Here is a 27,331-nt window from a genome sequence, read left to right as displayed (position 1 = left end):
GTGGGCTGAGCTGTGGGGAGTTGGGTTGAGAGAGAGAGACACTGCAACAGTATGTACACAATGCCACTCTTTCATATTTGTTCTTCGGTTTGAATGTGATTGTTGTGTATTAAAGGCTGTTTCACAAGGGTCAAACTTGTTGGCTGAGGGTGTGGAAGATTTTAATTTTTTATCAATGGCGCTATTCTCCTCAGTTTGTGCATCTATATTATAGTGACACTGGAGAAATAGGCACATGAGCATGATAGCCAAGCAGCCTAACACTTCAGGCTACTGTTAGTCAGTGACATGCTGAAGGCTTGGTGTGTGTGAGAGAGCAGAAAAGTTGGGAGGGAGTTGGCACCATATCGGGTCCGGACTCTTGAGCCCTGCGATGCAGAGCTGACGCATTAATGTTCAGAGAGAGGGAGAGTGCAGAGGGGAGAGGGAGGCAGCAGTGTCCAGATGGAGGAGCTCTGTTTGTTTTGAAGTAGCTGACTGCTGCTGAGAGCAGGGCAGGGTGGAGGGGGAAACCTCGCACTCGCTCGGGGCGACAACGAGACAACATACTAGTGTTTTGTTTGCCTGTGTGGACAGTTCTCCTGTCGTAGCTGTGCTGCTCAGTGTGGAGGCGCTCTATGCAGCTCAAGGTCAGGAACAGCCAGCGGCAGCCTCGGGGAATTGTCCCATCTGGATCTTGGGACCCGCGGAGGGAGGTGGGAAAACTTTCCTTGTTTAAATAAATGGCTATGGAGAGCCATGGGGCTGTGAAGAGGATGTGAGGCCCGGGATACTGTCTCTACCTCCCAAAAGTAGCGTCAGTTCTCCTCTGGCTGATCTCGTGTCAGAGACGAAGGGAATGGGCCCAGCCTCACTGCAGGAGGACAGAGAGCTGAGGAAAGAGTCCAAGGAGGAGATGGAGAGCTACCGCTGCCTTCTACAGGCAGGCTCCCAGCTAGAGAGCACTCTGCAGCGTGAGTACACGTGATGCTGACAACCCACTTTAGACTTATGGTAACCACCAGGCTTTTGAATGTAATCCTCTATCTGCTCTAAAACTAATTCCTTATTATTACATTTCAGATTGGTGCTTTCTGAACAGTGTAGCAGGAGGGTGCATTTGGTTTGATTTACAGTGTTCATTTGTGACTTCTGAGAAACGTGATGGGAGGTAACAGGAGAGCTGCACTCTCTTGGGTTAGGCAATATTATTGATGTGCCATTTCCTGTATCTCTGCCTCAACAGTGAGCTATTGCAGGGATTATGTTGGCTATTTTAGGCCATCACAGATGGATATTCTTCCATAGTAAGGATTTGTAACCTCGATATGCGAGGACTGTGGATTTTGGATCAGTGTAGGGGAGTGCAGGAAGCGAAAAACAAACCATTACTGTCAACTAAATCAAACAGAGCACGAATAGATTTCTTATAAATTACATAATGCAGCTTGTAATTTTTCTTGGATGTTGACCCTTAGTTTACTGTTTACAGAATGGTTTACAGTTGTCACCCAATTTTAATTACTACACTTGGTGGAGGAAAGGAAAAGGTTGAACATAATAAAAAACTAAATACATAGTAATAACATCTCCAAACCCTAATGCTTTTGCCAATCATCATTTTGAAGTTGCCTTACAGAAGTGAACTGAACAAAGAAGGTGATGGAATGAACATATATAGCACCTGCTGTGACCGGAACACCTTTCTCCAGAGGATCCTGAGATTATTTCTGGATTTTGGGAGGCGAGAGTTCTTTGCCTAATTGATGGAACTTTGTCTCCTTATGTCTGCCGTGGGTTGTGGAAATAACAGACAGCATGGAAAAGTTCTGTCTAAGTCAAGCAAAAATGGTTGTCCCCTGGATGACATTTAAACTTTATTCTCTGGGATTGTCATAATCTCCTTATTTTACATTGCTGTACAAAACTAATCATGCATTTATCATTAATGATACATGCTAAAGTGCATTTTTCTTTATTAGGCTTACCCCTAGCATTCCATAAGCAGTTTTGTCTTGCAATCTTCCACCATACTCTTGACACCAAACTTTATAACTGAGAATACAATGATAATAACATTTCTGTTTCTGAAAAATTCTCTCCCATCGACTGTTTAGAAGCTTTTAGTGCTTAAGTATTGACTGACATTTCTGATGGGTCGCTTTAATCTCAGCTGACACTCAAACACCCTTTTATAGGTTCAGCTTCAACTGACACTTGAGCTGCTTTAAGTGCCTCAATTTGGAATGTCTCTCCCACTCAGTTTCATGCAGACATCTATAATTTTATGGCATTTATACCTGCAGAGTCAGAGGCAGCTGTGTTCTAGATACCACAGATTAATAAAATATGAAAGGGAAGCTCATGACTGAACACTACAAAGTAAAATGGAATGTAGCACATCATTAGCAAATATATCCAGTTATATATATTCTTATATTCAGAATAAATACAGTCACAGTATAACAAATTCTAACAAAATCACTGAAAGTATTTGGTGCAGGTCACATATCCTCAAAGTGAATATTAAAAGCACCAGGACTTTTTTCTGTGATTGTGCAGGTTCTGCAATTCAGACCTTTCTGGTTTAAAACCAATCTAGATTGCTTGTATCCCAGCGGGTAGAATGCTTTAATACTTAATTTTCTTCTACCCTTTTCTATCAGAATGCAGTCACCCACCAGTCTAATCCCCTTAGCATTTAAAGCTTCATTTAGCGAAATAACTCATGACCTAAAAGCAGTATGAGGCTAGGCCACTCTGTACTGCGAAGCTGTTTGTATCTTTAAGAGGGGATTTCTTGCTCTGAAAGAGATTACGTGTGTCTACGTTTTGGGACTCTGTAATATCAGACTACAATATCATCCATGAGAATGCACGTTCTGCATTGAATCAGCCTTTTTATATTTTACTAAGAATTGCTGTTCTGTGTAAATAAACTGGGCAATATGAACAGTTTTTTGGACTTTATTATGAAATCACCAGTGGTACATTTCTTTTCTCTACAGAACATTTTAGTAAGTGTTAAATTGAAAGTCACATTTAAAGAGCTTCAGTAGCTTTAGTGCATTGGACTTGACATTTTATCAACATATTAATACTGCTATCTTATATTGAAGGGTGTGCTCTGCAGGCACTCCTCATTTTGTAGAGATTTATTTTCACTCGTGACATTTTCCTCCAGCAATCGTTGTTTAAAAGCATGCGATTCATTATTATAAAGGATTAATAAATGGAAAAGAACAGTGGCGGCGACTGCTTTATATAGAAGTGGTACGAAATCAACACTGATTTCATCTGTTTGGACAATAGAGATAAGCTCCTCTGCCTTCAGCTCAGCAAGCAGACTCAGAGGATTGGTCTGAGTCTAGATCTCTTGACCGGTATCAAATCTCTGCTTCCCAGCACACTGGCAAACATTCCTCCTTCTCTGTGACTAAGAACAGAAGAGCAAACAGAGGTTATTTGACTTTCACCCTAATGTCACCTGGATAAAAGAGAATCAGTGTTTCCTCAGAGGAATAACTTTGGTAAAGTACACAAAGATTTACCTATTTATAAATTTCGTTATAGTTGTTATGGTACACAATGATTAGTGCTTTATATTTTCCACATTTTCCTGAGTGGTGTACAGTGAGGCACAAGGACTGATTGAAGGACTACAGGGCATTTTATTTGGCAGTGTTCTTAAGTGCTTTCAGTCACGAGATAGGCTGGTAATCTTGCAGGGTGAGGGCGAGGGGGGGCGAGTGCAGTGTTTCCACAAACTGGCACGTTTATTAAACACGCTGCAGTTTGCAGCCCAGGCTACCTCTCATTTGATCAAATAAAGCTGAAGTCTGCAGTGTGTACACTTTTGTACTCTGGACATGTTAGGGTGACAATAAAATTGCTTACATTAAAGTTTTTACACATTTGCATGGTTTAATCCAATGCATCATGCACTCCTCTACATTCTTCCTGCTCACACAGTTTTATATCCACATATGCTGCATTAACCTGTTGGAAAATGTGCTTTATCGTGAATTTACATTATATAAGATCTACTCATTTAAGACCTGTCCTAACCTTCTGAGTGTGTTGTGGCATCAGATAAAGATCATTATATAACTATTGCAGTGTGGCGGTAATTTCATCCTGAATCTACGTGTGCACAGTCCAATCACTGGTCCTGCAGGGGCCTGCTTGGCTTATCTCTTCTCTATTACAGAAACACATCAAATATTCAGCAGGTAGAAGTAGAGCTCATTACTTGCTCCCTGACAGCCTGACGGGCACTGTTACTGCAGTCGACTCATGGAAAATAACACCTTCTTTACTCTTCCTCTGTTTGGTTAGCCTTCTCTAATCTTTTTCTGGATGGATTTTTCTCTCTCGCAGCTTCAATTAATTTTTAATGTCTGTTCATTGTAGATGAGCCCACAGTGACCTTTAGTATTGCTTTAACAAATAACCACCTTTTATAATGTGAGTGATATTCCTGGATGCAGTTTTGTCATAATTGGAGTGAAAGCCAGGAAGCTTTATTTGGTGATGCTGCTTATTTCCCCCCCATTAAGCTTCACTATAAATGAGATCATCCACTAGATCCACTGGATGTACTGTAACAGAAAAGTGAGCATATGTTAGCAGTCACAACACAACAATGACTCATTGACTGTGTGTTTTCCTCCTGGACATATGGCTGACTAGAACACTAATAACACTAAGCATAAAATATGCAGGCAGACTTAAAAGTACCCCAATATCACTTCAGATGCTGTAATTTCACCTCACAGGATGGCTTCAGATGCAGGCTTTACATCTAACCACAGAGGCAGCTACTGAAAGTTCATGACCATGGATTGTACATGCTGATGTTTAATAATTCATCAGCAAAATTCCAAGTAGACCGAGGCTGGTCAGGTTTCAGTGAGCCATTCTTTTCTTCCTTGATGTAAAGGTGATTGTGTTGTGTTACTGTCTTTATAAACAGCAACTCATAGTTAACTTTTTTTTGGTGTGATTAGGCCCATAGTTTGTTGGCCTCTGCACACCACCACAGCGGATTTAAAATAAGACAACCCAGATGTGATTGATGTGCAGACTTTCAGCTTGAATTCAAAGAGCTGAACAAAAGTATAGCAGTAACTGTTTAACTGTGACCTTCATTTTCAGAGTAAAAGGTAATTGGAAATTTGACTGACAGTTTTATGGTGAAATGAGACCTATTTTCTTCTTGTTGTTGTTTTTTTTTAAATGACAATGAAGCAGGAATAATATCTGAACCTTATTCAGCGTGTTGAATTTGTATTTTACAGCTTTACATGGTAATTGTAAATATGAGGCCAAAAAGACATGAATGCATGATCACAGAATTATTTCCATGTTCAAAATACACGACTACATAAAATCAAACAAAGTCAAGAACACTCTTGAGGAGTAAGGAGTATCTTTGTCAAAGTGTACAATCAAGTGGCACCTTCATGGATGAAAATACAAAGCGCTTACAACCAGGTGCAAACCACTTGTTACAGGAAGTTCAGATTAGACTCTAAAAGTCTGCAAGTTCGTTCAAAAATAGCTTTGAACAGATGATACTGCAGCGCACTTTGTCTCACAGTGATGGGAAGAGAAAAGTACGGAGGAGAGAAACAGCTCATGAAAAAAAAAGTGTTCTACACTGACCAAATCAGTCACCTGATCTCAACCCAATAGAACAAGCGTTTCAGTTATTAGAATAAAACACTGAACATAGAAAGACCCACAAACAAGCGGGAGCTGAAGGTGGCTGCAGTAAAGGCTACAAAAGATTTTCAGTATTAAAAACAATCCAATCAGGCGAGCCTCTGAAAATGGGAGACTATGTGTAAAAACGGCTGCAATCCCTTAACTGTTAATATAAATTTTTTGTTTAAAATTAAAGTTAAAAGTCTGCACTTCAATCATGGGTTGATTTCCACTGAAAATCCATTGTGGTATTATAGAGGAAAAAGAACAAAAAATTATGCAACTAACTTAATTTTAATTTAGATACATACCAAACGGGTGTTCTAAGGATAAAGCACAAAAGAAATCCATGCTTTGTTTTGTTGTTTTTGTTTTTTACATTTAAGTGACTACTTGTTTATATTTTTGCACTGCTTTCCTAAAAGCTTAGATTTTTCTGACCTTCTTGCAGAGGTGACTGTGCCTGTGAGCATGAAGGAAGTGGGAGGCTATATAGAGAAACAGGTAGCATACCTGTCAGGTGAGTTTTGTTAATCATTTCCTTACTGTTATGTATCTTGTATCTTTGAAAGATAGTCATTGCGTTTTGTGCTTCCCAGGGGGCCGTGGGGAAGACTCCAGCGTTATCATCACTCTCCCAGAATGCTCAGCTTTCAGTGACATTCCAGAGGAAGCTCTAACCAAAGTTTTTACCTACCTCACTCTCATCCCTCGGTGTGTTCTTGCTCGTTTTTTTTATGACTCTCTCACTCACTGCAGTGCACCAAAACCTCAGTTGCTTGTATTCTGAGCACAGCTGAACTGGCCTTTAGCGTTCATCATCTCAGGGTCAAATGCCCTTTCTGGTGTCCTCTAAGCCTCATTCTTTCAAGAGATTAAGGAATCTTAAATCAGATTATTGGTCTTTCTTTTCCCTCACACATGATTTTGATTGGTATAAACATTTTTAGATAATATGGAATAATATGGATAATATGGAATTACAGTACCAAATATGTGCTTGTTTATGTTTGCTTATTTTGTATCTGTGTGCTCTAAAACAATAAATTCACAATCATTGCACAGACTTATACAAATGCCTATTACTGCTTGCAGAACGAGGCAACCTGGAGTCAAATTTATCATTATTTTAGACCGAAGGCTGGACACTTGGGCATCTATCAAAACGGCGCTTGCCAGGATAGCAGTAAGTTCCGTATATTTTATTTCATGTTTCTAACTTAATCGATGTGCAGAACAAATACATTATTTATCTTCACCTGTAAGCTGCAACGTTGCCCAGAAGCTGCTATTTAATTTAGGAGTTGCTCTCTCTGGTACTGAAACCGTGAACAATACCTGAATAGCACTATTAAAGCAATATTTTTTTCATTATAGTAATTTGTTAATTTTTTTCTTATGTTTTTGCGAGTAGTGCATAGTTTGCAGAAGACCCCGGTCTGGTCTGTATCGAATGTCCCGTCGCATAGGGCTGCAAATCTGTGAGTAAGCAAAAACTGAGTGATGACGCGGGATGCTGAGGAGAGGAAGGGATAAGGAAGACGAGCGGGAGGGGAGACGTTGCAGTGTACTGCCACGCTCTGCTGTCTGAGGCAGCAGCGGGCAGCAGCAGTGCTGCGGCTGTGGGCAGGCATCCGGAGGGAGCTGCATACCTCAGCTTGGCACAGATTTTCAGTGATCGGGCGGGCACTTATACTTTGCCGAGATGGCTTCCAATACCATGGCCGATTGCTTTTACCGGCGACGAATGCCGAAGATCCGGAGGAGCCCGGTAATAAGCCGCTGGTTTGTTTTAATCCATCATGTGAAGAGTTAAGTTGAAGTTACTAGGCGGGCAGGGCGAATGCAGCGGGGGCATCAGCTGTGGGTGCTGGCGAGTGTAGCACTGCGGTGCAGAACGCGCTTTGTGCTTAGTCATGCGGTCGGTTGTGTGTGATACCTGAGCGATCCCCTGTGTAGTTTGACTGATGACTTTTTGTAGTGCATGTATCCTGAGGGTAAGAGGTCGATTCGGGACAAGTAAATGTCCCATGCATATAAAATAAATAAATAAATAAATAACTCTGCTGCAGAGTTGACTCCTGCACCACTCGAAGCTACATAATGTAAACGATGTAAAGTACTTTGCCTATGCCTGAAGATATAAATGGCCTGTATTTGTATAGCGCTTTACTTAGTCCCTATGGACTCCAAAGCGCTTTACACTACATTCAGTCATCCACCCATTCACACACACTGGTGATGGCAGCTACATGGTAGCGACAGCTGCCCTGAAAGAGGCGAGGCTGCCGGGCACTGGCGCCACCGGGCCCCCTGACCACCACCAGTAGGCAACGGGTGAAGTGTCTTGCCCAAGGACACAACAACCGAGACTGTCGGAGCCGGGGGCTCCAACCGGCAACCTTCCGAAGACGAACTGCCAACTGCCCCCAAAATAGGCATTTATTTTATTTGCTTGCCCTTTAGGTTCGAATGCAATACGCCTTAGTTACTTGTGGTTTTCAGCACATCTTCAGTTAGACTTGACTAGAATGCTGGTGAAATGCAGCCCTTATATTTGAGGTAAAATGTAGATCCCGAGCAGAAATTCCTACACGCAATGACCTCAGATAACCTGATGATGAAATCCAGAGGCCTGTAAATAGCAGTCTTCACTGACTGAACCTTGAATTCATCAGTCTGACAGTAATTGCTTGAGTGACACACTCTAGCGATTACTGATTAACATTCACCCCCTTCTCTCCTTCTTCCTCTGCTTATAAAGCATACGTTCGTTTTTATGTTGATGCTGGAAAAAAGCTCATATATTTGTTTTTGTCCAACATAGTGAGGTTAGCTACAAAAGTTTAGATTTATACCGAGTCCTCCTCAATATGCCTCGTCATCAATCATACACTAACCCCTGTTTTTTATTTTATTGTATTTTTTTTATCCACATCAAGGCTTCCTTTCCTGGGAACCTCCACCTGGTCTTGGTGCTCCGACCTACCAGCTTCTTCCACCGTACTGTTACTGATATAGGCTTCCGCTTCAGCCAGGAGGACTTCATGCTCAAAATGCCAGTAAGGCAGCTCCTCCTCAGTTACCAAACATGTGTCCCATCAAAACGAGGTACACCTCATTCTTATTACAACCTTGAGCTCCATAAGTCACATGTTTTTTGGTGAACACCACCAAGAACCGAGAACTGATTTCAGTATGAACTTTTGACCTAATTATTATTAAATAATTATAGCAACCTCTTATGCATGCCAAATGGTTCTAATAATCCCATTAGCCAGAAAGCTACAGACCACACAGACGTGTCAGTAGTTGATCATACCATCTTCAGTATGGCAGACGTATTTGGACATTTTCTCATCTACAAAAACAACCTGTGATATCTTTTAAAACAAGAGTTATAAAGTGAGCATCTGTCAGGTCTCAGTTTCTGTCTGTACCTTTAGGTGGTGATGCTGAGTTCTGTCACAGACCTGCTGCGCTACATTGATGAGAACCAGCTGACGTCAGAGTTTGGAGGCACTCTGGACTACTGTCACAGTGACTGGATTGTTTTGCGGACGGTGAGCTCCAGATTCAAAAGCACAGTCCAGTCAAACAATAAAAATCTATCGTTCTACATTCCCTCTATGACAGAGCTGACATTTTTACAGATATTCAATATACATTCTGTCATCTTCCAAAGTATTCTTGAGTTTTCAAACCTCTCCAGAGTGACATCAGCATGCTCTTAATGTGGCTGTGCTGTCTTGCTTCTTTGCATATGTCACATCAGGGCCCTTTTTTACTGTTAAAACTCTATTAAGAACAGTGAGTCAAAGATTCTTCTTTTTTCCTACTCAAATGAATACTACAGTGTAATTAATTGTCTATGCACTCATATTGCTTTGTTTTTGCGTTTGCATTTTTCAATACAGGCCATTGAAAGTTTCGCTGTAACAGTCAAAGACATTGCACAGATGCTACAGGGCTTTGGTACTGAGCTGGCAGAGACGGAGCTGCCTGAAGAGGCGAAAGCCATAGAGTGTCTCCTCGAGTTGCACACGGACAAGTACAGAAAACTGAAAGTAAGTACAGAAAACTGATGTTTTCCATTGAGATACGTTTAGTAATATCAAAACTTTGACATTAATCTAGTGTTATGTGCTACAATCTTTTCCTCCTTTGGAAGGATGCAATCAGGTCGGTGTCAAAGGAGGGTCGTCATCTTCTCTCCAGCCTGGAGACCACTGCGAAGGAGGATGACTCCCAGTGGGACGTGAAGCTGGACTGGGAGACTGTGCAAAGGTAAATTATCTTCAAGCAACAGTTTTTGTCTTGTAGCTGTTTTAAAAAAGTATATTTCAAAGTAAAATTGTAATCTACACCGTCCTTCTTCTAGCCAAAGTGTAAAACTAATGCTTACTGAGCAGTAGCTTTAATAGGAGAAGCAAATGAGATCAAAGGGAATGCACTTCGTGTTTTTAGGCTTCTCGCCCAGCTCAGAGACATGGAGTCTGCCTTTGACGGCTTTTTTGAGAAGCATCATCTAAAGCTCCATCAGTATCTCCAGTTGCTCAGATATGAGCAAAGCTTTCAGGAGGTAAGGTTGTCATCTACCTGTCTGTCTATGTTTGTGTTTTTGTGACTAATGCCTCTGGAATCTAACAGAGGTCTGCTTTATAGTTAGTCTTTTCTTTTCTGTTTAGATGGAGTTATGTCTAGAGCATCTCACAGCTCAGGAGAGGGAACTATGCATATCTGCGAACAGTCTGGCTGAAACAGAACAGGCCCTCAAAAGGCTGAACAATCTAGAGTCCAATGCACAGGTCAGTGTTTCTCCAACATTAATTAAAATTAAGCTTTTTTTTTTGCTCTGCTACTATTTAAATTAAAATGAGGTAATTTTAGTGTGTATTTACAGCACCAAATTCGAACTCAAATTTCCTTTAAATAACTAAACTGTATAATATGTCCGGAGGTACTATATTTTTGCATATACCTGTATATGTGTATAGTGTTGCCAGAATCTTTCAGTTTTTATAGTACGTCCAATAAAACTGACTCCTTCCTTGGTGTGATTCCCTGTTGATCAGGAGGTGACAGCTCGGGCCCAGATAATCATCCTTCATGGACACCAGCTATCAGCTGGTCACCACTATGCCATGGCTCTCATCATGCAACGCTGCAATGAGCTTCGTCACTACTGTGATACACTCACTGCTGCTCTCAAGTCCAAACACACTCATCTTCTGCAAACACACCAGATGCTGCTTTGTCTTGGGCAGGTATTTAGAGATACACATTTATATACGAACATGCAAGCACACTCATATCTCTTGTATGATACGCATGCGCCCTTTGTCTTCAGGCCCAGACTTGGTGTGATGATGCGGCATATCTACTGGCTAATCAGCTAGTAGATAAGTTTCAGTCTAAGGAGGGGGCCCAGGCTGCTCTGAGGGACATTGAGAAGCTCTTGGAAGGGGCTCCGTCTATGCTGAGCTCAGGACTTGACATTGTAACCGCTGAATATGAGGCTGTTATTACACCTCATTTTCAAGTAAGCTAACCGACCCTAATATGTGAAAACAATGTTACAAAACCAAACGTATAATGAGAGAAATTACGACCTAATTCAAGCAGTCGCGTTATTGGATTGTTACATTAAAATGAAAACTCCTTTGCCTCACATCTCTTCTCTCTCCCTCTCCCTTTCTTTTTGGCTCTCTGTAGGCCCAGATTGGGAAAATGTTTGAGAAGCACGCAGCAGTACAGCAGATGATCCAGAATCGACAGGCTTGTCTAAGGAAGCTGGCTGATAAACACGTACGACCGGTCCAACTGGTGGCCCCCAGGCCTGAAAACACACCACGATCCAAGTCTCCGCTCTTCTCTCCAAAACATGGTACAGCACAGGCACACAGATACAAACCAGCTTACTTCAAAAGAAGAATCGTTATTGAAATGGAGAATTTGTCACCCCGTTTATGAACACAAATGATGACTTTTTTTCTTTTTTTTTCTCACACTGGATGAAGTATCACTTGTCCTCAATTAAATGCCCAGATTTGCAGCGTATGGTATAAGCTCACACTGTTGGCTCTCCTTCTTGTTTCTTTCTTTTAGGCACCATGATTCATTGAACACATGACATGTAACATTATCAGATACATTTACTGCCTAGCAACTAGGTTTTCCTCAATGGCCGTCAGGTTTAGCACACCCCCGTTACAAATGAGCTAGAGCAGGGGTCGCAGGTATAATCGGTCCACTGGGAAATGCCTGACTAAGCTATTAGTCATGTTGGTTGCTATACAACCATATGTGGTTCATATACATTAAAGAACTTTTCTTCTCCTGCTATGTCTCACGGGAGGCTGCACAAAGCTAACATTATGCAGCATATCCAACTGACATAGTATGTGTTATCTGGTGTCTGTGTTTGTGTTTTTTAAGAATGTGCAACTGTAAAAAGATTATTCTCCATTCATGTCTTTAATGTTTTTTTCTGCATAGCAGGAAACCATACTAATGAGAGAAAGAGCGGGAGTGTTTATGAGCCCCTTAGAGGCTTCTTAGATACTCGGTACACCTTTATCTCTGTATGAAAAGAGATAAATGAAAAAGAGGGGTAGATCTGATCTGATTCATTTTATCTGGTTCAAATATATATTTCGTCCTCACACATGCGTATACCCACATAACTGATGATAACGCTCAGCTGAGCTTCGACTGTTGTGGAGGGATTCAGCTGGGATCACAAATACACTCACAGGCCTGCTCTATACCTGTACATGCTGCTTTGGTATCACACCTTTACAGAAAGCAACTTATGATAATGCAACTTATGATTATAAATCTGTGGATCACAAATCACTTGTGTATTATTTAGTGTTGATGCTTTAATTAGTCATCTCTTCAGTAATAAAGTGTTTTTGAATCCCACTCTTGATGAGTTGTTGCTGATCTTGCTTTCATAGGTGATGGATTGAAGTTCACATTCGATCTTTCTCTGCCTGGGAAAAGAGCATCGAGAAAGGTCCCCAACTCTCGCAAAGTACGTAACAAATAAAAGTTGTGCTTATTTACTTCCATTTTCACGCCATCTCCAAACTTCGTCATTTCATTACGTAACTTTTCTTATTTGGCCCAATAAATTGTTAAGTGCATTAAAATTTTGTCTAAACCCAAATGGAAGAGTCAGTGCTGTCCATCTGTGGTGTGTTCAGATAGAGGTGATGCACGACTACCAGGAGAGCCGGAGCTGTGTGTCGTACAGTCTGGATGGAGACGACAGCCCAGATCTCTTGAAGCGGTGAGGAGGAAGCATCCGTCCACCCATCTGTCTGTCATCAGTACTGCTCTTGATGCTGTTTACTTAGCTATTCTCTTTGTTCAGTGCTAATGATGTCCTCTATCTCTTTCTACTTTTGCATGCTTGTATATGTTTGTGTCACAGTCATGTAATGAGGGAACTCATAGAAACTGAAAGAATCTATGTGGAAGAGCTGCTGTCAGTGTTACTGGTAAGAAATCATAATTTCTTTTAATTTAAAGTAAATATGAGATTCTCCTTGTTAAATACTTCTAAATGTGCGTACTGTATGTTTATGATCGTTTGAATTCAGATTGAGTCAAATGATTCTTTGTGATTAATAAGTAATGCTGTTTTCATAAACCATATATTTCTTCTGTCATGTTCCTCTAAATAATGCAGGGTTACAGGGCTGAAATGGACAACCCAGCTCTGTCGGGGGTCCTGCCCCCAATACTTCGCAGTAAGAGAGACATTCTCTTTGGAAACATGCCAGAGATTTACAATTTTCACAGCAGGTGAATGATTAAGGACTCATATCCCATTTAGACTTGATAAAACATGAAAAAATAAAGACAAATAATAATGATTATTGAGATCTACACATATATTTGTTCAATTTACAAGTCAAATATGCTGGGACGCAATAATTCTGTTGTAAAAGGCTGTTTTTAACTATAGTGGTTACTGCAGTGTGAGCTGCGAGCTCATGTTTCAGTTATTGTATAAAGGGTAATTTGTAGGATGGTCTTTCTTAGACCACTTTCTTTGGCTTTTGACATCTATTTTTTGATCTTTTGGACTTTTATGGGAATTCAGAGTTTTCCTTCAGGACCTGGAAGGATGCCTGGAGGCTCCTGAAGCTGTGGGAGCGTGTTTTCTGGAGCGGGTGAGATGATGGGGTTTTTGCAGCTTCTTTATATGTTGATCATTTGTACATAATTTCCAGACATATTTTAAGACATGTTCCTTTTTTCCCGTCCCTTCAGAAAGAAAGCTTCCAAATGTACGAAAGCTACTGTCAGAATAAACTACGCTCAGAGGCACTGTGGAGACAATTCTCAGATTGCAGCTTCTTTTTGGTTAGTTGACTTTACATCAAGAAATTCTTAAACTGTTTTGACACTATGTAAAAGATTACTTTAAGTGCCCACTTCATTTATTAGTTCTACACAAGCATACAACATAGACCACTGCCGTTTGAAACAATTTTAATACCACCAGCTCAGAATAAATGTGTTTTAAATTGTAGTAAGAATTGAAATGCTATGATGTGTCACTGGCAACATTGCACTGATTGATGTTTTTTTTTTATCTTCCTTTTGAAGGAGTGTCAAAAAAAGCTGGAGCACAAACTGGGCCTGGATTCCTATCTGTTGAAACCTATCCAGCGCCTCACAAAATACCAGCTGCTGCTGAAGGTTAGAAAGCTAAACCATATTATGCAAATGTATAGAAAGTCAATATATGATTCAAATGTATTTAGAAGTCAATCTGCATGTGAGGTGGGATACTTTCATTTCCACAACACTGGCCTTAAATATGTTCTTCAGATGGTCCAGCACACTTGCTTTATACAAGCTCACACAGAGCTGTCATGTGGGATTATTTTAAATGTGCACTTCATATATCCCGGCATGCAAATACAGCAAACAGCATCTTAAATGCACTCATTATAGTTAATAAAAAGATATCATTGAAAATACCTGCTGTAGCAAATGTGCCAATTTGCTGGCGTTCGTTAACTCTTAGTACAGAATCTGCTGAATAGGCTCAGGTCCAACAACACTTACAGTCTTTACCATCCAAATGCACAGCTTTGTGCCATGTTCGTGTGTAAGTTTGCATGCATTTTCTTTTGTGTGTGTATTTACCTACATGTGCTGTGTTTCTGTATTTTCAGGAGCTGATAAAATATAGCACAGACTGTGAGGGCACCTCTGAACTCCAGGGGGCACTAGCAGCCATGCTGGACCTTCTCAAATCAGTCAATGACTCCATGCACCAGATTGCAATCACAGGATATGAGGTGAAGTACATTTTGACTGATAAGAGTGACAATCTATGAATTGCTATATTATAAATAGCCAAAGTATATTTGCAACAAAGGTTTATGCATACATCCCCTCCCCTCTACTATACACAGGGTGATATTTGTGAGCTGGGCCGTGTGCTGATGCAGGGATCCTTCAGTGTGTGGATCAGCCATAAAAAGGGCCCCACTCGCATGAAGGAGATGGCTCGTTTCAAGCCAATGCAGCGGCACCTCTTCTTGTACGAGAGAGCTCTACTTTTATGCAAGCGAAGGGAGGAGCATGGAGATGGCTGTGACAAGACCCCTTCATACAGCTTCAAGCATTGTCTCAAGGTTTGTCTAATTTTAAGCAATGCAGTAGTTTTCTGGAAGAGTGGCCACTTCTTTTTAAGGAAAATCAGTGCTTTCTTATGGTTTGATGAGTAGAAATCAGAACATTTTGGTTCACCGAAGGGGTCATGAGAAAATTTCAAATTTCAATTAATCTGACAACACAACAGTTTTCCAGAGCTCTAACCTTCAGTGTGTGGATGCCATAGTGAACTGTGTTAACATACAGTTATTTCCTTGACTGAGTCATGCCTGTTTTTAACACAGGGCCAAAAGATCGCACACATCTAATATTGATTTTTGGCCTTATCTGGATCTCAGGAGAGATTTTTCCAGATTCCCTGAACCTTTCAATGGTATTATGAACTGTAGATGATCAGATATTCAAACTTTTTATGATTTTAAATGAAATGAAAACTTGTTCCATGATTTGTAGATTCAGGTTTTACAGTATGGCGAATATTTGCATTCCTTTACTGCTGAAAAACTCTGCTTCTCTAAGATGCACTTTTTTTTTTATCACCAGTCATGATGCTGACCAGTTGCCATGGAGCTTGTTTAGTTATTTCAGCTGTTTATTTTTAGTAACACTTGTTTTTACAGGCTTTGGCTGTCCTCTCCCAACTTTTTTGTGACACTTTGCTGCCATCAAATTCAAAATAAGATAGTATTGTCCTAAAATGGTATGTTTTCTTAGTTTAAACATTTGTTATGTTTAAACATGTATGCACTATAGTGTCCACAACATGCAATACATGGTGTACAGAAGGCAAAATTTATATGAGTTTATAGATTTGTAAATTACAATTGAGCAATTCCAGAAATCTAAGGATGAAAATAGAAGAAAATAATTTGAAACAAAGTCAACCTATAGTTAAAAAAAATCACAATACTTTGGATACAAATGGTCTGTCCATGACATCTAATCTGTTCTTTTGTTTTAATAAAAAGTGATGAAATAGATCTGAAGATGCTGAGTTAATACTACTGTCTTTATCGTGAGCTCCTAGCACATGTGCTGCTCACACAACATGTGTGTGTTCCTGTAACACTTCTTTTATTGTGTGTAGATTTGTTGAAGTTGTCACAGTTGGTGTCACACTAACAGCTGCAGCTCTTGATTTATTATTGAGGGTGTGGGAAGGAAGAAGTCACACAGCGGAGGTGTGCGTGTGACCGCAAATGCTTGTGTTGCGACGGGACAGATGTGTTAACATGATGTAACACTGATGTATGATGTGCTGTTTGCCCTGCCAGTCCCAGCTTCGGTGTAAACAGTGTATGTCTCTTGGCAGATGACTGCTGTGGGGATCACAGAAAATGTCAAGGGAGATGTGAAGAAGTTTGAGATCTGGTACAGTGGCAGGGAGGAAGTGTATGTGGTTCAGGTAAGGCAGCATTTTTAAAAACATTTCAACTAAAGCTGTAATGCAAAATCTGTTGGTTTTGCTCGTATTCATTCCCAGTTAGCAAGATATATATGGTTTGGGGATGTTATTCAAACAAAAAAAAAGATATATTATTATTTAAAATATCTATTTAAAGTCATCATATTGTTGCACATATTAATTACAAATAAAGAAGAAATGGTAACGTAGCTGGAGAAAAACATGTTCAGATTTTTTTAAAATCCAAATGACTCTTCTTGTTTATTGTTTGTGTTTTTCTTCAGGCTCCTACAGTGGAGGTGAAGATGGCCTGGCTCAATGAGCTCCGTAGAATCCTGACTAACCAGCAGAAGATGCTTAGAGGTCTGAGAGCAACTTAAGTTAATATGGGAAAAAGATTTCTCAGCATAAAGGTTCCCTTTAACCGTCAGAGCTTTGAACTGACTCTCACAGCACTCAGAGAGCAAGAGTTCAGATTCAAAGTTCCACAGTTGGTGGGTTAGCCTTTATGCTCAGTTTCTTCACCCTGCACTTTTCTTAAAAGAAAGAAATTGAGTTAATAGTCAACTTACAGACTTGGCTCATCTCTCCTTATATGTCTATAATATAGTACCTTTTCCTCACAGATGAAGCATATCAACACGGCCACATCGTTGACCATATGCCACTTTCTCCACCACTCTCTGAGAGGTCAGTGCCTACAGCTGACTATAGACGGTTATTTACACTGTTGTAAGTGCATGACTGTAGGCTGTAGTTGCACAAACACACAAACCTATGCAAAACACGCCCATATGTAGTCAGTGCTAAAACATTTGCATTTGCTGAGTTTTCACATGTGATAGAGCTTGAGTGAATGAGACATTTCACACGGCCCTGGTAGGAGGCTGTGTGTGGCGGTGTATGAAAATGGGCACATGCCCGACTGTGTTCACTGCTGTCTAGTTGCCTATCCCCACTCCTCCCGTCCCCTACCTGCAGGGGCATGCGGCCGTCCAGAGGGGTTCCCAGGGGCTGTCTGCCGGGGCTGGACTTTGTATCGCTGTCAGCTGACGTGTTTCTGTGCCTGCGGTCCCGGAGCCCCCGTCCCCGAAGCCCCCGGCAACGCCCCCGGCCACGTCCCTGCCACTACCCACAGCGCCACTGACCTGCTGTTAACGCTCAGTGGTAAACAGCTTGGCCCAGCCTGGCTTGATTCACCCTGGCATGACCCATGTGGCCCGCCTTAAGGATTAAAAACCCTGGGCTGCTGTGTTTGCAAACTGATCGCCAACTACACCCACTTTTATAAGCCTCATTCCAGTCCATAATTGATCCCCAAATACTCCTGCCAGCGTCTCAGCAGTTCCATCATAGCTTTCTAATACAGTTTCTAACACAATCTTATTTCTTGCACCTCAGATTTTCTATTTTGCATGTAATTGTAAGGACAAACAGAAGAAGAGTTTAAGTTTCATTCCATTTTTTAATTTCTTCATGACAGCCGCTTCTTGAGATGGGCCTCGTTTTTTGAGATCTGATCAAGCATCCGGGAAATTTGCTTTGCTGAAAACTTCTTATTCAGCATCCAATAATAAAGTTGTTAAATCTCTACATTTGGATCTTAATAAATCGAGACCAGATCTTTCCTTGTGCCAGTGGTCTGTAAGTACTACTTCCCACCCTTTACAAAGAGGCTTGCAAATGGCTGCTGTGCTCTGTGTTGTATGGCTGGTGCCTAAGTGGCCATTGGTGTATGAGAAACAACAGGAAAGAGCTGTTCTTAACAGACTCACCTGGGACAGCATTTACACTTCCCATGTGTTATTACTGTAGAAGTCATAGTCTGACCCCAGTGCATGGTTGAGGATAATGCCTGTCCTGAGTGTTTCTGACTCTGTGCACTATTTGGTCTCATGTTATTTTGTGTTATTTTCCCAGCAAACAGCAGAGGGCATCAGTGAGTTCAGAGGAGACAGAGTCTGGGAGGAGCAGTCCAGACCCCCAGCCCCACTCCCCGAAACACCAGCACAACCGTAGGAGTGAGTAAAATCTCATCGCTGCGCATTTATGTTATAATCAAGTAGATACTTAGTAACTAAATCACAAAAAAACAAACAAACGAAGGGAATCTTGCAAACTATACCTGCATTGCACTGTTGTGCCGCTGTTGCTGATTTTCTTCAAAATCGTAAACTAATATAGATATTTGACTTTTCCCCCCTCAGCAGTTCAGGTGTACTTTGATCTGAAGAAACAAGTACATCGAGGATTACAAGGGAAAAAGGTCCATCTACTGAGATTAGCTTTTGATTCCACCTTCTTATTAATTTCCCAGTAAGTGACAAAGGGGTCATTGTGATGTCGACATAGTTACTAAGTATCTACGTGGTGCCTTTTAAGATGTGGTATTTGGAAGAATGTGCTTGCTGATGCCTTTAACAGAAAAAAGTCATGTATGTGTCCCAGGCTGGCCAGGAGCTCCTCACTCCGTAGACATCTGCGAGGGTCTGGAGGAGTGGCCTGGAGGTCGCGACCCCTTCCATCCATCTGACACAGAGGAGGAGGTTTTGGTGCAACTGGTGAGACCAAATGCAACTACAGATACTGTATAAACTAAAATTCTCCCAGCTTTTTTTGTAACCTCTATTATCTAGTTAAATGCCAAAAAAGGAAAGTTGTCTTATCTCTCTTTGAAATTTCCCCACACATATTATGAAACATTTCCCATATTGCTTTTGCCTGTAAGTCATCTTTTACTGCAAAATACCCAACCATACTTATTGTACTTTTTAAGACTATTACTGTTACTTTTTCAGATAATTTTGAACCTTTTTTAAAATCTATTTTGGGGCTGTTGTGCCTGTTATTAATCGCTCTCTTTAATATTTTCTTCTTCATGGTGCCTTTTTTATGCCACACTTTGTAACACCTGCTTTCAGAAGCGACGTATAAATAAATCTGCTTGACAGTTTTCCTTCTCTGTTAGTCTCCAGGCAGATACAGGGTTTTGGCTGACTGTCTCCAAAATGGACCAGACAGCATCATCATCAAACGTGGAGACGTCATCCAACTACAATGTGAAGACAACAGGGGGCGCTGGTGAGTTTTCAGCCACTTTCAGCAAACCCTGTCAATGGGGCTTAGTGATCAGCCGAACTACCAGCGTGTGAATGGATACAGTTATTTTCCTTCCCTCCTGTAAACACTTTCCTCACAATTCTTCATCCTGGTGGAAAGGCTGGTGAAAAATGTGACTCTGCAACAAGAGGGCTTCTTACCAGCTGCCACCCTGCAGCTGATTATAGGAGGCAGCAGGCACGAAAACTCCTCCAGACTAGGGGGTAAAGACGAGACCTAGACTTCCATCTCACAATAATATTGAGTATTTCTTAACTCTGATTCTCTTCTCTAAAAGTCTGTGTATTTTCTCGTAGACCCAGGAAACCTGAAGGTGAGAAAGCTCAGCTCCCCATAGAGAAGAAAGCACATATTGTGATTATATTTACCTTTGGGTGAGAATGAACAGACAGAAAGCAGACTGAGCCATAGCTGTCTCATAACTGATCCTCCCATGCCGTCTTCTTTCATCAACGTTCAGTCATTAAAAAGACAAACATGGAAATCTACACAACAGTTTTTTTTCTATGGCTTTGACTGACAATCTCCTAAACCAGAGTTTTCTGACAGTGAAGGTGTGGAGAGGTACCAGCACAAAGACACTGGAGCTGATGAAACCACTACGGACAATCAACAAGCTACCCCCGGATCTTGTTTGGTCTTCCTCTTTTCTCATTAGTGATAAATATCTCTTCCCTCTGGCGCTCACTTTGCAACACATGCAATCGGGATGCGAGTTTGCTGCTTAAACAATGGGTCATTTCACAGTCTGTGGACTCTTCAATCCTAATACTTGAGGTTAAAGTAACTTTATGGGTTTGTGTGTGTGTGTGAGCTCCTGTCTCAGTATGTGATGAATGGATGCTAACCCAGGATTTGCCTAAAAACCTTTCTTAAAACATATACATGCCACCGCATGCGGTGTCATTTTTAACATTTACTGTATCTCGGCGTTTCATCTCGTCATTGCATTTTTCTTACATTTTGCTCCTTAAGGCGTCCTCTTCTGTACAGTACGGGAGTTACAATGCCAAATTGTGCCATGCCATAATGCCTTTTTTATTCTTGCTCTTGTAGAGTCTTTTGTATACTGTTTGCAAAATCAAATACTCTGTCCTTGCTTTAAACTGACCTCACAAACATTCAATGGGCACTTTAATATGGTGGAAGAATGATGGAAACTAAAAATCCACCTATTGTTTACCGAATGTGTTCATTGCTCGCTGCTTTACCTCTCTTACTGTGCATTTCCTTGTGTTCTAGATGCTATTGTCTTTGTTTATTCTTCTATGATGTATGATGAATGTATGAGGGAGGCAGGGAAGACACATGCCTCCTGCATGCAGGAAGCGGTTGACGTGTCAAAGATGCTAATGTAAGGCACAGGCAAATATGATGAAGATTGATGGCAGTGTATTCCTCTGTGTGTGCCATAGACAAGTGGGAGGCACATGCCACAGAGCCCTCAAACACTGTCATTTTCATCATGATCTTTTGGGAGCTGTCTTGTCAAATGCAGCAAAGGAAGAAAAACTGAAGCAGAATGAGAGAGAATGATATGCTGTGTGTACTCGGCCATCACAGAGGCAAATTGTTTCTTCGCCAGCATTACAGCTCAGTTAATCTTGGGTTCCTCTTTAAAATGGATCATACAGCCAACATGAAATATACCCTCTGTATTGAACACTTAATTAAATATTGATTGCAGACTTATATGAATTTACCACATCAAATTGAGCCCCCGGTCGGAGGGCTGGCTTTGATACGATGCATTTGATATGGAAATGAATCTAGAAAGCAGAAGGGGCCATTTCCTGTGTTGTTAATTTATTTATTTTACTGTCAAGTCCCAAATGAAATTACATACCCATATTTTTACAGGAGCTATGCTTGATTCTTGTGCAACATCTCCTTTATTTGCTCTATTAGCTTATATGAGAAAAATCACATTGTTTGTTTGTCATTTCAATCCAAAATGCTGCAGAATTTGCACAGATTTCCAGCTCGGGAAGCAAAAATCATGCTTGAGACGTTCTGTCTCTTGATGAGCCATATACCCTATGCTAGTTGCTGAACATTTCTTTCGATAAAAATGCATGGCAACCGAACAATGAGTTGGTTTGTATTATTAAAGTCACCACTCTCCACAGGCATTTTTTGTACAGCTTTTCTTATGTAAAGAAAGCCAAATGCAAAAGTATTTGCTGCAATAATATGTTTTTTAAGTGATAAAATAATAGTTGTTTTGACACGGTGATATGGTGGCTCACAACTAAGCCCGGTCTTTGTCATTCACCCTGATTTAATCTATTATTTCTGTCTTGTTTCAGTAGCAGCTGTCTTAAATAATAAAACTGCAGAATTTTCTCTTTTTGTTGAGCTTTTGGTCAAATTTAATTTGATGTTTGGCTTTTCAGATTTTCGTTTTATTCATCTTTCTTATCAAATTCATTCACATAACATGTAAGTGATGTTCTGATACGGGCAGATGAACTGGTATTTTCTCTTATATTTATTTGCATAGTATGAAAGGGCATATTAAATCATAGGTCTCATTTAAGCATATTCATGTATTTCTCTTTACACGTGCATTTTTACAGCTTATTGTGCTTCTGTTGTTGAATTGAACGCTAGAATTTTTGTAGTCTAATAATTTTCACTCCTTTAAAAAATCGTTCCGCTTTCTTTACAACATCTACAAGCTGTACTCGTATTTATATGAATTCATTTGCATGCCAAATTCTTACAGTTAAAAAGCAGCTTTACGGGTCAGGGTTTTCATAATCAAATGCCATCCTGTGTTTAGTTACCCCCATAACATGGTTTATCCACTTGTAATAAAGAGAGATCCGGGTGTACACACCATATTTCCCTTGTTTTGCACATTCTTCCCCCCAGCTTACGATGCCTGTGAGGAACCATGTATTATGAATACTGTTTGCGTGAGGGCCTCCACTGTCGCCCTGACAGGCATCTTTGGCCTCATTATAGTATCCTGCACAAAACATGACAGGGGTGATCCTTTGGCTGCTGCTCTGTGTGCACTCTGTGCGATCTGTGAAGGGAACCTCGACTTTTAGCAGCGTCTTGGCCGTGGCTCCAAGGAAGCGTGTTCTGCCCCAGCCGCTGACTGTAGCTGGGGAGGAATCCTTCACTAAGGCCTCAATGAATGTCATGGGCCCTATGCAGATGGGTCGCACTGCCTTGGAGAAGGTGATGGGGCTTTTGAGATAGAGGAGGCCGATGTCATGGTTGTATAAGCTTAGAGTGGCATTGTAGCGTGGGTGAATGTGCTTCTCCTTCACATCATGATTCTGCTCCGTGCCTTCATTGATGTTGATGTTATTCTCCCCTATAATCAAAGATATCATATCTTGTTGAACTGTTTTTTAAATGTACTTCACAACACAATGCATGAAATAGAATTTCAAAAGTAGATGAACTTCCTCTCCCAAGTGCAAGAAATTAACTTTTAAAAATCAAAATCTGATTCATAAAACTGCACTAGGGCTGCCACCCCACTTATTTTCTTTATTATTATATGTTAATTTATTGATAATTTAATTAACAGCTTAGGGAATGGTAAAAGGCTCCATTAAAAAATAAAAAATAAAGTTATGTTCTGGTCACTGGTCCAAGATCCAAAGGTGCTCAGGCTGCTATCACAAAAAAAGAAAAGGATGAAATCTTGTAATCTTGTTGAAACCAGAAACAGGAGAGCCAGTAATCACAAATAGTTAATATTCATTTGTTTTCTGGTAGCTGTTAAGTGGAGTAAACGCAGTAATACTCTAAACAGTGCCATTTTATTGTATGTCAGCCTTACCCACTCTGACGAAGAAGGAGCCTTGTGCCTCTATCAGGCAATGAGCAGCAGTGATAACCCAGTGTTCGCTCAGAATGGATCCCCCACAAAATATATGACCACTGGGATGTGCTACCAAGGCTACCTGAAAAAGAGAGAAGACCCGAGCTGAGAATAAGCCACTACCAGAGTTTCCTTCCTGTATGTACTTCCTGTAGCAAACTGCTTAAATTGCACTGGGTATGTCTGCTTCGTGACATTACAGTACCTGCCATGGGATCTCTCCCGGTAGGACCACTTCACCTCCAACGATACGTTTATAAGGCATAACTGGCTCCTCAGTGGGGGCCTCAGTGTCACTGTATACCCACAGGGGCAGTTTCTTTCGTCTATTTCTTGTGTCCATAAACGATACTGTGGTAGGGGCTGGAGTTGAGGGAGGGTATGGAGTAGTGTTCGTGTCGGTCAGTGAAGTGGTGTTTGCATTCTCATAGTGGAACGCAGATCTTGTATATACTCCACTCTGTGCTGTCAGGGCAGTTCTGCCACATGGGAATTCAACTGGTGATGTGAGAAAAGAGGATTGATACAAAGTCATTAATATGATATTGAATATAACAGGAATAAGCTGATACCTTCTGCTTCACAGCTGACACCATCCTGCATCAGCCTGTATCCTCTAGCACAGGAGCATTTTGCTCTAAAGACTCCTAATGAGTCACAGAAGTGCATACAGTCTCCATTGTTCACATCGCATCTTTTTGCTATAGCTGAGGAGAAAAAACAAAACAAAAGCAAAACATAATTAATTCAAAACAACCCTCTTAATGAATATATATACATGTTGTTACCATATCATATAGAAGTGTGTTTTGTAACAATAATATTTAATATTTTATATAATCACTGAAATAGGTTTCGTATGTTGTTATTCACTTGCTAATACTAAATTTTAAATAAAACCTTTCTAAATGTGCTTTCAGCGCTGTAGGCCACATTCTGAGCACAAATGTGTTCAAAGCAGAAATGAGAATTCATGTTTCTGATTAATCTTTTTAGTTTAGTAACTAGTAACTATTAGTAACTATTCCCCTGAGTTTTGACCTGTTGTGGAGGGAATAAAACTTTAGACATCCACCAACTCTGTAGCCTCATATTTTCTTCCTAACTTCTTTCTTAAAATGCATCTTAAATCAGAACAATAGCTGTGAATTCCTCTCTATAATTTACATCAATAATGGATGTCTAGTGGCTAATTTATAATAGCCAGTATGAACAAATTACATTTTTGTTTTTATCTTTAAATAGGGATTCACATAGCCATTTCACATAGCTATTTTAAGACAGACCATCTGTTTTGAAAAGTGAAATAAAAATTCAGGTAAATCCAGGTCTGTGGGATGCTGCTTTTAGAATATCTAAAATAGCCAACAACCTAATTTTGGAACCAGAGTGATGCTGAATGCGAGACACTGATTTAATTTAGAAAGAAGAAGAAGACTGAAATGCATCTGCTTGTTTATCCTTTGAGCCTTTGATCTGATCACTGCTGATATCAGATTGTCACGAAATGTAGGAAATGTCACTACAAAACCAATTTTGTTTGATTACAGTTTATATATCCAGTCACATGGCATTCACTCACCAATCTCACAGTTCCTCCCAGTGAAGCCAGATGCACATGTGCAGGTGTAGGAGCCCAGGATGTTTTTACATGACCCCTGGTTCAGGCATGGCCCTGACATACACTGATTATCATCTGAGGAAATCCAAACGCAGAACTTGAAATTAATTTGATATTATATATTACATATATTGATTTATATTATTTTTTAAATTTTATATTATATTATCATTATATATTATACATAAATATTAAAGCAGTAAAAAAGTAATTGGCCCCTTAACCTAATAGCTGCTCAGGGCACCCTTAGAACTACTGTCAAACCTTTGATAAGGTTCTTTAACATCACTCGGAGGTATTTTCACAGAATAGTCTTAATTCAGCTATAATGGAGGTTTTTTCCAGCATGAATCGTCCAGGTCCTGAAGCAAAGCAACCCCAGACCATCACGCAACCACCAGCATGTTTAACTGTTTGACTCTTCTTTTTAAGAAATTATGTTTTAGCTTTATGCCAGATGGAGACGCAAACCTTCCAGCTTTTGTCTCATCTGCCCACAGAAGAAAATAAATGGGAGATGAGCTTTTGTGTTGTGTTTTGTCATATTAACCTTGGAACTCTCCCACAGAGGCAGTTTGCACACAGAGGCCTCTTTCTTATTGTTGAACTCTGACCTTAACTGAAGCAAGTGATGTCTGCAGATCTTCAGATGTTGTTCTGGGTTCTTTTGTGACCTCCTGGATGAGTTGCTGATGTGCTCTTGGAGTAATTTTGGTAGGCTGGCCACTCCTGGAAAGGTTCATCTCTGATCCAAGTTTTTCTAATTCTGGATAATGGTTCTCACGGTGCTTTACCAGAGCCCTAAAGCCTTAAAATGGCTTTGTAATGCTTTTGAAATGGTTAGATTGTGATGTGTTCTTTTAGCCTACTTCAGCTTGGCAGATAGAGAATTATTGACCTCTGGCAGTCATCAGGCCTGGGTATGCTTAGTGAAATTGAAGCCAGCTTTACAAAATGTGTTTAAAGAGGGGGTGGGAAGACTTCTTCTTCACATGGGGCCAGGTTTAGATAGCATTTTTTCCTCTTAATAAATAAAAAAAAAAATTTCTTTTAATACAAAATGCATTTTGTATTTCTTGGGTTATCTTTGTCTAACATTAAAATTTGTTTGATGTACTGAAACACCTAAGTGTGACAAATACACAAAAATCTAAAAAATCAGGGAGGTGAAAATATTTCATTTCATTTTGCATTTACAGATAAACATGCATAAATATACATAAAGAATATCTAAGAAATACATGGTAATGTTACAAGATAAAAGACAAACCTTTAGTGTTGAAGTTTTAAAACTAGGAACGATAAGTAGTAATTAGTTAGAATAAAGAAGTTTACCTAAAAAGATGCTCACATTCAATCATTTATTAAGCACACTCTTACCTGTATATCCTGTCCAAAATTCCATCTACAATACAGAGTAAAGTCAGTGATCGGTGCAGCCAGCAAAGCCAAATAAAATCAAAGTAAGTGAATACTCACTGTCTTTTCATCATTCTCGAATGTCTCCCTCGCCTCTTCTAGGTCGCATAATTCCTCTATACACTCTCTCTCCAGGTTTCCCTGCAGAAACTCCTCAAACAGTCCAGTGTTGTAACGTTTGTGTCTGCGCAAAATGCTGTCAGCTGATTGACCGGACAGAAACACTTCATCCGCAGATAGAGCCGGAGCTAGAGTAAACAAAGGGATAAGAAAAAGCTAGTTTGTGTTTATCCACTGGTTCATTTTGTAAGTCAAAAGCAACAACTTCTTAAAGTAAATGCTGCTAAAAAGTCCGCAAAACGAAAATGTACCTAAAGTTAAAGAGCATCACTAAAATGTCACAATACCTCCAGAACCCAGCCGAACATTTAAAAGCAGAAATTGCAGCAAAGACACAGAAATGAGTCCCATTCCAAATTTTTCTGCCATCCTGACAGAAACACTCTCGACTGCTACTCCAAAGTACAATCTGTGTTTGCACATGTGCACCAACAATTAATCGAATGTTTGTTCAGAGAAAAAAAAA

At 40.3% G+C, this 27,331-nt stretch overlaps 2 protein-coding genes across 5 annotated transcripts; one reads left to right on the top strand and one right to left on the bottom strand.

Annotated features, from left to right (window-relative positions):
* Positions 1-409: 409 nt before the first annotated feature.
* On the top strand, positions 410-22,218 carry mcf2a (MCF.2 cell line derived transforming sequence a). 4 transcript variants are annotated; one of them, XM_005722975.2, is made up of 30 exons: positions 410-953; positions 6,140-6,208; positions 6,288-6,402; positions 6,784-6,874; positions 8,631-8,750; positions 9,135-9,251; positions 9,606-9,755; positions 9,860-9,975; positions 10,156-10,270; positions 10,377-10,496; positions 10,764-10,955; positions 11,039-11,230; positions 11,404-11,575; positions 12,651-12,727; positions 12,900-12,985; positions 13,130-13,196; positions 13,388-13,503; positions 13,805-13,874; positions 13,975-14,067; positions 14,314-14,406; positions 14,889-15,014; positions 15,132-15,353; positions 16,646-16,738; positions 17,023-17,101; positions 17,365-17,428; positions 18,659-18,759; positions 19,187-19,299; positions 19,707-19,819; positions 19,958-20,061; positions 20,155-22,218. In XM_005722975.2, the coding sequence occupies exons 1-30, from the start codon at positions 839-841 to the stop codon at positions 20,193-20,195; spliced, it is 3,342 nt and encodes a 1,113-aa protein (XP_005723032.1). In that variant the 5' UTR covers positions 410-838; the 3' UTR covers positions 20,196-22,218. The 4 variants fall into 4 exon arrangements, with proteins under 4 accessions (XP_005723032.1, XP_005723033.1, XP_005723034.1 ...); XM_005722976.2 differs by lacking the exons at positions 19,958-20,061; positions 20,155-22,218 and adding an exon at positions 18,946-19,054 and having other exon boundaries at positions 19,707-19,770; XM_005722977.1 differs by lacking the exons at positions 410-953; positions 6,140-6,208; positions 6,288-6,402; positions 6,784-6,874 and adding an exon at positions 7,265-7,459.
* A 5-nt stretch (positions 22,219-22,223) lies between these two features.
* Positions 22,224-27,234, bottom strand: f9a (coagulation factor IXa). The gene is made up of 8 exons (XM_005723207.1): positions 27,153-27,234; positions 26,806-26,993; positions 26,707-26,731; positions 25,288-25,401; positions 24,278-24,412; positions 23,911-24,203; positions 23,664-23,787; positions 22,224-23,189 (listed from the first exon to the last, which is right to left on the bottom strand). Exons 1-8 carry the CDS (start codon positions 27,232-27,234, stop codon positions 22,600-22,602), a joined length of 1,551 nt encoding a protein of 516 aa, XP_005723264.1. The 3' UTR covers positions 22,224-22,599.
* Between the last annotated feature and the right edge of the window lie 97 nt (positions 27,235-27,331).

The sequence above is a fragment of the Pundamilia nyererei genome, unplaced genomic scaffold (assembly GCF_000239375.1).
Source record: "Pundamilia nyererei isolate P.nyererei 1_Seehausen unplaced genomic scaffold, PunNye1.0 scaffold00008, whole genome shotgun sequence".
Lineage (NCBI taxonomy): Eukaryota > Metazoa > Chordata > Actinopteri > Cichliformes > Cichlidae > Pundamilia > Pundamilia nyererei.
Note: the sequence above shows the minus strand (reverse complement) of the source record. Positions and strands in the feature narration are given on the sequence as shown.